Consider the following 13,529-nt stretch of genomic DNA (forward strand, 5'->3'; position numbering starts at 1 on the left):
AGGTGGGTGATGAATACAGGAGGAAGAGGAGACAAAATTATGTTTGACAAGATACATTGAGATTACAAAACATATACATAATGGCAGAACTGAGCCATGAAATTAGAGCTAATTATAAAATAATCTGAGTTAATTATGTACTTACCAAGTTACAATTCCAATGTGAAGACAAGAATTGATGTTTTGAAGCTTTATATTCTATGTTGGACTAATAGTTTTTTACAAGGCAGAAGTAACAGGACTTTCTTATTCCAACCAATGGACAACTTTTGAGGTGGACATATTTCCATTTTATTTTATTTATTTTTTTAGACAAATGCAATTAACCAAAACTCTTAACTGTACAAGGTTAAACACAAGTTATTTAATAATTTAGGACTAAATGAAGGAATTAACTAATCAGCCTTCCATTGATAGCAGGGGAAAAAAGGAAGACAAATGAAAACTCACTTAGTTTGACAATGATAAGACACGATGTGTGAGACCGAATGTAAGAAACAAGCTCTTGGGTGATAAGACAGTGACAGTATTTCTGGAAAAACAGATGAGTGAGGTCCTAAAAGGTAGAACAAAGACAACTTTTCAAAGTGTAACAAAGGCATGGTGTGTTATGTAAAGATGTATCATGCAAGAAAGCATGCAAGATGAAGTTAAGAGGAAAAACATATTTGAAAAGATGGAATGAAAGTGAGGGATGAGAGAGAAGTGAGAGAAAAAAACAGTTTAAGGACAGAATGAGGCCTGAGTTTTGTAGGTAAGAGAAAACCAGGCTGGTTTGGTGAATGTGGGGGAATGAAGGAGGGAGAGAGTTAAAGGTATAGGATGGATTCAGAAGTCTCAGTGACATTCATTTTATAGGTCATTAATAGTGTGTGTGTGTGTGTGTGTGTGTGCGTGTGTGTAAGAATGAGACCAAATTAACTGAGGAAAGGGTAACAGAGAATAAGGTGTGTGTGTGTGTGTGTAAGTAAAAAAGAGTTAGACTAAATAATTAAATAAATAGTGAGGTGTGTGTGTGCAAGGAGAATAAATTTGGGGAGGGGGCAGTAAGTGGTGCAAACAGCCAGAGCAATGACACCACTTAGTTTTTGGAATAGGGTTTGAAATGAGAGATAGTGTAGGAGGGTAGAAAACAGAGGTAATACATAATAGACATGATTTGGAAATGTGCATGTTATATGAAAAAATCCACTGCAGGGGACATGATTTGCTGAGTTGAGAGGGATAAATGCATTAAACAGTGTGAGAGGAAGGAGAGAGGAAATTAAATTTGTTTTTGGGAGATAAGTTAGAAAGCACGAGGCAAGAGAAAGGGAGGGAGGCGAAGAACACTTTTTACAAGTACCTCAGGCCCCTCTGCTGTGTTTATGGGAGATATGTCATGTAATGAATTAAAAATTAATGCCGTGCCTGTAATCAGTGTACGAGATGCTCTTGTGGTATTTTGGCCACAGTGGATACTTATGCATATACATGGTCTTCCAAGAGTTACATATACAGTACTTTGAATGTGCACAATATTAGAGATGTGTCCCTGATGCTGAGCAGCAGCCTCATGTGAACATGACCATGATTTTGTCAGCATGCCAGATTATTTTTGGGGTGTTTTCAGAGTTACAGACTTACTTTACATGATTACTAAATTACCTGTGTTTTTGTGAATCCATAATGTAAATCAACCCTGCTTGACTTGTTGAGATGTATATGTAAAGTCAATATCTGTTTAAGCTGAACATTAATCAGGGTGAATTGGACATTCCAAGTTTGGAGAGAAAAGGGAGAAAAAGTTCAACCTTGGATGTAAAAAAAATAAAAAAAATATAAAATTATGCAGTAGAAAAGGAGGAATAGAAAATGAGAGAGAGTGAAAGGGGGAGAACAAAATAATTAAAAAGAAAATGCTGCAGGGTGAAGAGAGAAAGAAAAAGAGAATCGAAAATAAATGTGGGAGTTGATGGTTATCAATATCCAGGATCTGATGTTTTGAAAAAGGCCACAAAAAACAGGCAAAAGAGGATTGTGAGGGAGGTTGAGGCAGATGAAAGTGGAAATGGGGGGAGAGCACATCAAGAAATTGGACAGAGGGAGCAGAAGGGAAAAAAGGCAGGAGATTGAAATAAATGGAAGCAAGGCTTTGAGGCAGATAGCGACTTGTATGGAAAGGAAATACAGCAAAAATGAAACAGGTATATAGAAAGGAAACTTAGCATAGAGAAACTAGGGAAGAGGAAGGGAAGTGACTAGAAGAATATGTTGTAAGAGACTGAAATAAATGACAAAAGGCCAAAACAAAAAGAACATTACGATGAGGTGTAAAGAGGAAATAACCACAAGAGGAGTATTATAAAAGGGAAGCAGTGGAGAGTGGAGAGAGCGAAAAGCAAAGAAGAAAAGGAAACAAATGGAATAACGTGGAAAAAGTACAAACAGGGTGGCACAGACAAATAATACAGAAAAATTAAACAAAGATGCCTGAAGGAAGAATAGAGAAGATGTTAAGTCAGTGTAGGAAGAGGAGGAGAGAGACTGTATGAGGGAGGAAGTATAAGAAGTTCAAATAAAAGTTAATAAGTAAAGAACTAACAAATAGAAATGCATTTATTGTATCATGCTCACATTTTCACACAGAGCCTCTTTGGTGCTTTGTAGAATCATTTAAAGGTGTAATCTACTCTAGAATGAAATGTTATTTCTGGGATATTCAGTTCAGTTTTAATTTGTATATTTTAACTAACCCATTCTTAGACAGCAGAGAGACAATCTGTAGTGGTGATGTCATCCAAAAACAAATCATGGAGCTGCTCAATAGACAGTAAATAATGGAACAACTAATAAGACTGTATGATGGTAGCCATGATCATTTTATTAAGACATGGGGACATTTTATGAATCACAGCTGGAAATATATGGACTTGTTGGTCTTTACTTGACATGAGACTGACCAGTCTTGACTTGGCACTTCATTGCCCAAACTTGAGACTTACTTGTGACTTACAAAACAATGACTTTGTCCCAACTCTGCCATTTGGCCAATCAGAATAAAGTATTCTCCATGTCTTTGGTATAAAATGCTTTACTGTTAAAATAAGTTAAGAACACAGGCTTGCTCACTTTGATTTGCCATTTTATACTTTGTATACTACAAAATGGTAATCCACAACTCTATGTGTGATGCTAAGCTGTGGTGTTTCTGCACTACACTTCTCGTGTCAGTCACAGTCAACACTGTGGGTGGGATTATGTCTTTCTCTTACTTACTGTACTTTCTGTATGCTTTGTTCAGCCATGGTGGTTATTGCTTCTCACACTATCTGCCCAACTTTTTGTCATTTTATTCCAAAAAAATCAGAAATGGTAAATACATTACATCCTTTACACCAGATTATTAAGAACAGCACATGGAAAAGCTCTAATAGGATATGGCATGAACTGTGTAAAATTAATTGATGACAGAGTAGCAAAACACAACTTTTATTTATGTGAAAACATTCATGATTACTACTTCACTAAATCAGGACATTTCTGACTCATCACATGTCTACCCAGAGCTCAATATCCGTAGAACCCTTGAAGGCGCCTGTTTTTGTTATGGGGTGTATAAGGAAAAAAGACCAAAAAGGGGAGTGGAAGTGAGACCTACAGAGGCAAGACAAGAGGAAGGAGAAGAGGGAAGAAACTGGGAGTGTATTGGCCTCTAGGGATGTACCATGTGTTGTGGTGGAGACGGGGGGGCGATGGAATGGGAGGTAGGGCGGAGCAAACTGATGCCGGGGGGTGGTTGAATAATACTGGCTTTGATGAATAAAACATCTGCATGAATGAAGGGGTAGTGTGAATGCATTAAGCCAGGCATAGAGGAAGAAGAGGAAGGAATAGAAAAGGGAAATGGCAATATATGGAAAGAGATGAAGGAAGGTAGGAGAAAGGAACAGTAAAGTGTGGAACGTTTTATATATAGAGATGTAAGGTGGAGGGAAGATAGAAAAGGAAGGAAGGAATAAGGAGAGAGAGGAGGAGGTTGGATAAAGGGGAGAATGGAAATAGTGCTCTACTTTTAAACAATAAAGGCAAGATGCAAGCAGAAAAGAGTTGTTTTCAGACTTGAAATGTAATTTGTGTGGGGTGAATAGTGTGGTGTGTATTTTATGTTAGTGGACATGTCTTTGTGGATGTGCTGGTGGTGAGAATTTTGATTCTTAAATATAAGCAGCAATACCACAATATAAAAAATGTTCCATAACAAATAAAAGTCCAGCATTTGACTTAAAACAGAAGTATTACTAGGAAAATGTACTTAAGAATCATGTAAGCAGCATGATACATTTAAATGGAGCTAATTTTAGCAACTCCTGTACAGTGCTGTAATGATTAGCTGATTTATTGATATATAGTTGGTTGATTGGAAATTAATCAATCAATTCTGCAAATCAATTACTTGTTTAAGTAATGTATCCAACAAAAATACTGAATATTTGCTGGTTCCAACTTCTGAAATGTGAGGATTTTTTGCTTTTCTCTGTTTCATATCATTGTAAATTTCATTTTTGGGCTTTGGACAGTTGATTGGACAAAAAAAGCAATGTGAAGAATATGAAGAAGTCACCTTTGGCTCTGGGAATTTGAACTATTTTCATTGATATTTTATAGACTAAACAATTAGTCAAATACCTTGTTTGTGTACACATACTTGGCCAATAAAGCTGATTCTGCTTTTTTCATTGCTCTCAATGTGCTTACACAGATATAGAAATAACAGCTAAGAACAAGGACAATAAAGCTAAACAAAGAGAGGTAAAAGAATAGACAGGACTGTTATGTACACAGGAATGTGGGGAGAAAAAAGATAGATACATATTTAAAGCTGCAAGCAGTGATGAACGGCCCCTCGCACCTTCCTGCACATCGGGGTGTGCTGCAGCCACGGAGTCGTTATTGGAGGTCGGTTGACACGGCTCTAGGAATGGGAATTGATAAGATTTTATTGATACCAATGCCATTTTCGATTCTGCTTATCAGTCTGATTCTTTATCGAGAGGAGGTACTGGTTTGTTTCAGCCAGCAGCTAAGTTTACAAGAATTTGCCAAATTCGCTGTGCTTCTGTTCACCATAGTGGCAGTGAATGAGAGACTGCAGACAGAGAAGATTAAAATATTGGTTTGTACATGTTTATGCTTGTTGAACAGGTGTATTGATAAAGTATTGGCTTGTTACTCGTGAAGGTTTTATTGCACATATTTACAGTAATGAGTGTAGTTGTCATCAACTTAAGTAATCTTCGAGTTATCTTCACTTCACCTGGGTCACTTCACTGTCTCCACTGTGTCTTTAATAATTTAGCCCCGGGGCTCGTTTTAATACCAGGTTTCGGTACTCATCCCTACTGCACACCAAGTTGGTGTTTTTTTTGTTGTTGTTGTTTTTTTTATGTATAAAAATATTTTTTAGACCTGCTAAATTTCAGGCACACCGGTGCAACCAATGAAAATGTTTAGTCACACTTGACAGATCTTTGGTCGCATGCGCCACCAAAATGGTTGCACCCTGGAGCCATGTGGAGCGCTTTCAGTTTTGGCTGCTTGTATCCCACTCATGGAGGAGGATAGACAGGTGATGGAGAGATGACGTTAAGGACAAATTATGGAAGGTAATTCAAGCCGTTTACCTTAGATTGTTCTGCATGCTCTAAATTTTTCAGCACTTAATTACTCATGGGGTTCAGTTTGTGTTGTGTGCGCTTTTACAGCTTTTCCCTCAGCGTGTTTGTGTGTGTATGACTTGTGCATTTGTGTCTGTGTGTGTGTGGTTATGACTTGTCCTCAAGTGTGTGTGTATGTAAGAGATTGTCTGTGTGTGTCCATGTCTTGTGTGCGTCAGATGATATTTGTGTCCAAGCAATCATGAGGAAAGGCTTCTATTGACTTACAACTGCAGTATGTCATCTGTGTGTGTGGTTGTGTTTCTGTGTGTTAAGATGTGAGGACTCTGCCAGTGGGTACTTTGGCATCTAAAAGCAGCACAAACAAAGTGCCAATAGAGACAGCTACATGATAAAACCCGACAGCCTCGAGGGCAGGGGCAATGATCCGTCTGTGTGTGTGTGTGAGAAAGGAGGGGGGGTATGAGAGAGAGACTGTTTTTTTAGAGATTGAATGTGCGTTTATGTTTTTGTTTGAATAAAAAAAGAAATCAGTATTGCATCCATTATTAATGTGTATGTATTTTGGTTTGTTTATTTGTTATCTTTCTGTGTGTGCTTGTATGTGTTTGGAGCCGTCAGCAGGTTATAAAGTGGGTCCTTAAGGAGCCATCTATCTTAAGGCTAGTTACAAACCCTGTCTGCTCTGTTTATATGGAGGGCACTGGGTGTGGGTGTTTTTGTTTGCAGCTGCTAAATGTCAGACAATGTGTGTGTCCAAATATGCTCAAGGAAAGGTGAACACCAAAAAGAGAGTGAGCATCTACTCCTACAAGCCTTTTTATGTGGGTGATTGTGTATATACAATGTGTGTATTTGTATTTGTGTGTGGGTGTTTCTGCCTCCCAAGACACTTTATAGTAGTGCTTGTTTGACTGGCAGCCAAATCTGAGTTTATTCTCGTCTGCAGATCGGCAGATTTTTTTGTGTTGTTTTTTGTTTTCCACACACTTCTAAAGAAACAGAATCGCTGTCAGCTGGAAAATATTTTTTTCCCCTTTCTCCTGCATACATATACTTCCAAATACTGTACACTCTTATCGCTGTCAATTCTAATTTTGTTTTGTGTCCATTTAACACTAGAACTGCCAACGGGTTAAATTTACCTGCTGCTGTTTTTTGATTGTATGTAATTTTGTTTCAAAACGACGAATGTTCGTGTAAACATGGTCCAGTGTATTTGTTCCACTGTTGGGGATGTGGACATGCTGGTGAAATTTAGGTTTTGAGGTCTGTGATTAAAATCACCAGCTACAATAAATACACCATCTGGTTGTTTTGCCATGTGACTGCCAATGACCTCATACAGTTCTCGTAATGCATTTTTTGAATTTGCATCTGGAGGAATGTAAACAGCAGCAACAAAAACTCCAAAAAATTGTTTGGGCAGAAAGTATGATTGACATCTTAATAAAATATCCACATCTGGTAAACATTGTCTATCCACTTTGACTGCGTTTGAGCACCAAGCATCATTGATGTAAACACAGAGACCACCTCCTCTTGTCTTACCGGAGTCTTGTATTCTGTCAGCTTGGAACACGCTCCACCCATTGAGTGCAACAGCTTGATCCAGGATAAGACGGTGTAGTCCCTCATTCGTCCAGGAGTGTTCTATCGTAGAAAAGACACGATTGAGAATGACTTCCGGATGGGAGCTGAAACGTCTTGATTCTGAAAACAGTGTCCAGATGATTACGACTGAAACCTTTTCTACGCTTGATCCAGGATCTTGTGGTGCAGCCAGGTTTCAGTAAAGATGAGGGCACGGCAGTCTTTGATTTCCCATTGCTGAGTTAGCCTAAGTCTTATTTCATTCATTTTATTGTTCTGTGACCAGACATTGGCCAGGAGTAGGCTGGGTAGTGAAATAGCCTTAGGTCTGACCTGGGTTAGCTTAACTCTTAACCTGGCTCGCTTCCCTCTCTCTTTTCGATCACACCACTTGCAGTGACGTTTATTCCGGCTGGTCTGGCTGTGTGGACGGGAGATGCCATGAGCAGTGATCGTCTCAAGGTCCGCTGCACTTAATCCAATCCCTGGACTTCCTTTTCCGATGTTGATGAGTGTATCTCTGTCATAAGTAATAGTTGCTTCAGTAATAAAGGGGGGAAAAAAGCAAATTAAAACAAATGTAGTCAAGTTTGAGGGTGCTGCTGGCCGCCGCATCTGCATGCGCCGCTGTTGACATGGAAAAAGATCCACTGCTTTATAGATTGGGGCAATTTCAAGACCTTAATAAAACTGGGCTGTCTGTGCAGTAGAAAGATGCAAACAGTTTCAAAATTGGTGTGATATGACTGCAGAACAATACCCAGAATGCACTGGGCCTGTTGCCTTCCAAAGGTTTCTATTTTCCTGCTTGCTGTAGTAGGAAGAAGTTCTCCTAGACAATGTCTGTTTTTTCACTGCTAAAAACTTTTAATCGTAATGGTGTAGATTCGCATTGTTCCTGGGTCAAGCATACGACTATTTCAGATAACTGGGGTTGCTGAAGTGTAACGTTAAACTTCCCCAACTCCTACAAACAGCCTGTCAGGGCTAGTAATGTTAGGCTACACTCTGATAGCACTGCCGGTTAACAAACTGGGGCAGCTTGTATGGTCAGCCTCATTAAAAACGTGTATTGTATGTTTTCACACTGTAGTAGTAACAAAATACTGTTGCTAATATTGTACTTACTCTATGCTCAGACATCCGTTTCGCCCCACTGGCTTTGGTTGTTTTTTCCAGTTTCTTCTCGGGATCCTGAAGTACGTCTCAAGCACTCCTTTGTCCATAAGTGGCCCACAGCCTTGGTGTAGTGTTATTGTGCCCCTTCCTCTGTAGACTCAGCAACTCTTTCCAAAAGAAACCGCCATCTGTGAAATTTGCTGCAGCACAGTGATTGCATTTCAGTTTCCATCGGTGCACAGCATCACCACCAGTTGTCCCCAGCACAGGGCAGCGCTGCACTGCTATCCTCCCCGGCTAGCGGTGCTTGACTCTCGACTTTGGCGGCTTCTTCCTCTTCCATACGCCGTAATTCCTCCTCACTGTGTTCTGGCTCATATAAATAGCATCGTGGCAAAATACTGTTAAAATCGTTGCGTACTGAAGACCCTCAAAGCAACAGTGACAGTGAATAGCTGATTGTATTTCTGAATGTATAACTTCAAAATAACTGAAAAGACATGATCAACTTCTCTGCTGTTTGTTTGTGGAGCCTGATCATTTTCCTACCTAACTACTTTGCTGTAAACACATTAGATGTGCTCACTGATTTTCAGATTTTGGATAGTAGTAGTAGCTATGTATGCCTTGCATATTTTCATAATGTTTGTCCTTTTACTTTATTTGAGGGTCTTTCAGGGTTTCACACAGTTTTTGTGCATTTTCACAGTGGAGTTCTATGATGGCACAATCCCTCTGGGATAGCTTGCTGCCATGGGTGTGTGAGTGTGTGCGTGAATGAGTGAAAAAACCATATAAAGCACTTTGAAGCACTTTATAAAGCGCTATATAAATGTAGCCATTTACGTTTGTGCAACGGTAGATGTAAATGTAGATTGATAAAGTGCTTGTTTTGTTTTGGCAGTAGCAGTGTTTTCTGAGTAGGCATCGCTAGAGATGGGAGAAATTAAATACCTTACTCAAGAAAAGCACACTCATGAAGTATTGCTCAAGTAAGTTGCATCAGGTTAAGAATTCTTTTTTGGCACTGTCTGATACATATTCAGTATCCACCTCTTCTAGTGCATCATTTAACTTACAGTATGTCATGCTTATAGCCTAATGAGTAAAATATTAAAATAATGACAATATTTTCTCTCAACCATAATTAAAATTCAGCATGTAAACCTCAGGATCTTGACTGGCATTTAAAGTAAAGCTCTGTGGCTTTGAGCAAAGCTTGGTTGCACTGCACGTTTGTTTTGATGGACTTGCCAGTGAGTCCATTGAGGTCAGAGCTTGTCAAAATTAATTGACTGAAGTCTCTGTGGAACAAGCACCAAAATGGCAAAACTGTCCAGGAACTGATGGGAAAATCTTAAACCTATTTTTTTTTTTATGTTGGCGCAGTAAAGGATGCTGGAAATGTTTATCTTTATGCTATTTGGGTGGGCATGGGTATTTACATATTTACAGTATGTGCAATATGTAATTTTGATCAATATTTGTGACATTTTTTTGTAAAGATAATACTCTGCCAACCAGCTCGTCCTTGTAAAGGGGACTTTTATTGGGAAAAGTAGTATGTTTTGGCAGTTTTTACTGCCCATCGCACATACTGTACTCAATTAGTTTGGTGTTCTCCCACTGAGTCACTGATTACTTTTTTTAATTTTTAACCCCCAGGTGACCGGTGTGAGTTTGATCGGCGGCAGGGCAGGTGTGTGCCAGGTGTGTGTCGTAATGGAGGGACGTGTCGGGAGCTTTCAGGTGGGGGTTTCCGCTGTGAGTGTCCTGCAGGAGGCTATGAGCGTCCATACTGCACAGTCACTGCCCGGTCCTTCCCACCAAAGTCCTTCGTCATGTTCCGGGGCCTCAGACAGAGATTTCACTTGTCCATCTCATTAACGTGAGTATGATTAAATTGGAAATTTTATCTTTTCTTTGTCTTGTCTTTGCTGTTCTTCTCTAGATTTCTAAATTTGACAATTCAAATTTCATCTTTTGTTTGTGCTTTTTTTTCTTTCTTCCTTCCTGTCTTTCAGCCTCCATCTCTCGTCATCCACTTGCACTCAGACAGAAATCCATAACCACTCCTCTTCCATTCTCAGTTCTACTTCTTATGGAGTCTCTCTCCTCTTTGCTTGAATCTATTTATTTCATCTCCGTCTCAGAGATCGATCCTATTATTCAAGGTTTCTCTCTCTGCTGCCTCCACTTCTCTCACCAGTGAGAAGTGCGGTTTCTCCTCTCTCTCCTCTTTCATCCATCAGTTTACTGGTTTCAGTAACCTGTCATTTGCTTTCCTTCTTTCCACTCTTTTCTCATCTTACATCTTATCACCCTGCATTCTCCTTTTTCAGTCTTGCCTGTTTTAGCTAGGGCTATTTTTTTTAAAGAAAAATAATCCCCCAGTTTCCAATCCAGTCCGAAAATAAGATTTAGTCAGAGTTAGTGCATTAATATAAATTCAAATGTTTAATTTAGCTTTTCCTTTTAAAAAAACACCACTGAAGTTGTGGATTTGTACAGTTGTATTGCTCAAAACCGGTCTTGCTCTCAGAACTTTTAGCAGGGCTTTTTAGCTTCTCAGAACATTACTTGAGTTTAAAATCTCCAAATTTTATCAAGAGTACTGACCTACATGCAACCTGTAGAGACACGTGCTTGGTGCACTACCTAGCCACAGACTCTAAGCTTGTTTTGTTGGATTTTCAATTTTATACCTTGGCATAACGTAAGAATACATTACTGCAGAGGTCAGTGATTGTGTCCTTACTTTAGGTCCTTTTTCGTCTTGCTCGCCTGCCACTATCATTTCCGTGCTGCTCCTTCGCCTCTTAACATACCAAGTGGTCGTCTTTGGGAGATCTGAAGTGGTCCTTAAGAGTGGTCAGGCAGGGTTATGGGATGGTTGCCATGTGTGATGTCGTCTTATGATAGTTGCTAAGGTAATGTTGCCCATGGGGTTGTTGCTAGGCTGATGTAGCCACCATGGAGTGGTTGCTATGAGACATTGCGGTCAAGGTATTCTTGCCAAATGAGCTTCTGTGCTTTGTTGTTGCGTAAAGGCACTACATGTGATTTGTTTCATTGATTTGTGACCACCAGGCAGTGATGGTAAGTCAAGGAATGAAGTGTGATGTGACTGTTTCTTGAAGAGCAGCTCACTTTATGAGCATTTAAAAGAGCAGTGCGTAAGATTTAGGGGGCTCTATTTGCAGAATATGGTGATTAATATTCATAAGAAGGGTTTTTCCTGGTTCAGAATGGGCCTTAGGGGGGTGTCTACACACAACACTAAGCATAATCGGTCTGCATACAGTTAGGGCTGGGCAATATGGCTTATACTGTAATTAATATGTGGATATTTTTAGGCTAATATGCCGCGATATACAATACATATCTCAATAAACACAATTTCTCTATAATAAGATACTATAAATTCTCAATTAGCACAAACATATGATGATCTTGTAAAATATGATGCACTGCTGTAAATTTAACTACCCAGCAGTATATAGAGTAGTTAAAATTAGCACAACCTTAAACATCTACAGCAGTTAATGCAACATACACATTAATGCAGAAGGAATATTAATTCAAAAACATCATATGAAATAGTAAAACACTGACTGGGACCATTTTACTGTACAATGTTTTTTTTAATTTTTTTTTTATTTAAGTAACTGTTGCTATAATATTTACACACTTCTACCTTAGTAAGGTTTAGAATGCAGAACTTTTACTAGTGGAGTATTTTCAAAGTTGGTATTAGTATTTTTGCTTAATAATGGACCTGACCGCTTCTGGTTAGCACACCCACATCCTAACTGCACCTTTGTGTTACCGGCTGAGCCTTCCCCTTTAAGAAAGGTGGTATTGTGGGTAACTTGTTTGTTGTGGGAAGTGAGTCTTTCCTGGTGTGTGAGGGGTAGTTATGTTACTTTAGTCAGCCATAGTGTCCAGATGAGCTCAGTATAATAGTTACTGAAAGGCTGTTTGTTGTGTTTGCTGTCACAGAAAATAAATAAAAAGTCCCTGTTTGTTACTACGGTGTCGCTCTTCACAGCAAAGTTGAAGCTAGCTAGTTCCCAGCTACGAGTAAGGCTAATGTCAATTAAAATAGCCTAAAACCAGAGATCTCCCAAATACGTTTGGGAGCTTTGGAGCTAGCTGCACGTAGAGTAATCAGAGCGATCAGATGATTGATCGCGTTTTCTCTTGTGATTTCCCACCATAGAAAAAATTACAGCAAACAATTACTCGTAACGTTAGCAGAAAACTTACAGCTTCCAAGTTTAAAGTCGGTATTGATCTATCCTTGAACTTCAGTTTTGAAGCGCAAATCCTGCTTTGTACTGGGCCTCGTTGAGAAAGCAGCCCGAAGTATAGGTGTGCGTGTGAACATCCGAATCCCAAATTGAAAATCGACAAACAAATATCCAAATAGTTGAATATTCAGTTCCATCCCTAATTGAAGGTGGCCCTATTTGTCCCATCTCTCTCTCCTTCTGTTCCCAGTATCCCCATCAGATTCCACTCCCATTCCACTCAGACTTTATCATGTAACCTTTCTCTTTCCCTTCAACCCCTGTATGTATGTATGTACTGATTTGTAAAACAAGTTACTGACAGTAATTGGATAGTATCTAAATAAATTGTTGAAATAAATTGTACTGTTTCTCTACCAAGCTTCTCGGGGTAAAACTACCAGAAATTGAAACGTCAATTCCTGGCAGTTCCTGGTAGTTTTCTGTGCTGCCTACAATCCTCATTAACCTGAACTTCCACTGCAATTTATAGTGCTGTTGACTGACTTTTTCATGCAGTGGTTGGGTCTCTGTAAATAATATTATCAAGAGGATGGTCTAGACCTGCTCTTTATGACAAGTGCCCTGAGATAACGTCTGTTATGATTTGGTGCTATATAAATAAAATTGAATTTGATTTAAATTGAATAGTCTACAGAATATAGAATTTCAGTGCCTTTCTCTAGGGTACCACATTAATAGATTTTGTCTTTTGAGACAGTGAAACCCTTGAAACCCTTGATCTTATTCCTATTGTTGCTGGGTAAAGTTACTTTCATGTTATCCAATGGTGACTAATTCAGTAGTGTCCAACTGTAGATACACATTACTCTTACTGACTGTCAGCCTTCATCCCCTGACATCAGTG

General features: G+C 39.1%; 1 protein-coding gene and 1 long non-coding RNA gene across 4 annotated transcripts in view; one reads left to right on the forward strand and one right to left on the reverse strand.

Moving 5' to 3' along the window:
• Positions 1-13,529, forward strand: part of celsr3 (cadherin, EGF LAG seven-pass G-type receptor 3) — a 134,270-nt gene that overhangs the window by 48,593 nt on the left and 72,148 nt on the right. For all 3 annotated transcript variants that reach the window (XM_044209702.1, XM_044209704.1, XM_044209705.1), the window contains exon 4: positions 10,035-10,257. In XM_044209702.1, coding sequence (XP_044065637.1) covers positions 10,035-10,257 — 223 coding nt within the window. The remainder of the gene's footprint in view (positions 1-10,034; positions 10,258-13,529) is intronic.
• LOC122882394 lies at positions 1,055-8,696 on the reverse strand. The gene is made up of 3 exons (XR_006379358.1): positions 8,379-8,696; positions 7,209-7,310; positions 1,055-4,954 (listed from the first exon to the last, which is right to left on the reverse strand). It is a non-coding gene; the product is annotated as an uncharacterized LOC122882394 (long non-coding RNA).

The sequence above is a fragment of the Siniperca chuatsi genome, linkage group LG10 (assembly GCF_020085105.1).
Source record: "Siniperca chuatsi isolate FFG_IHB_CAS linkage group LG10, ASM2008510v1, whole genome shotgun sequence".
NCBI lineage: Eukaryota > Metazoa > Chordata > Actinopteri > Centrarchiformes > Sinipercidae > Siniperca > Siniperca chuatsi.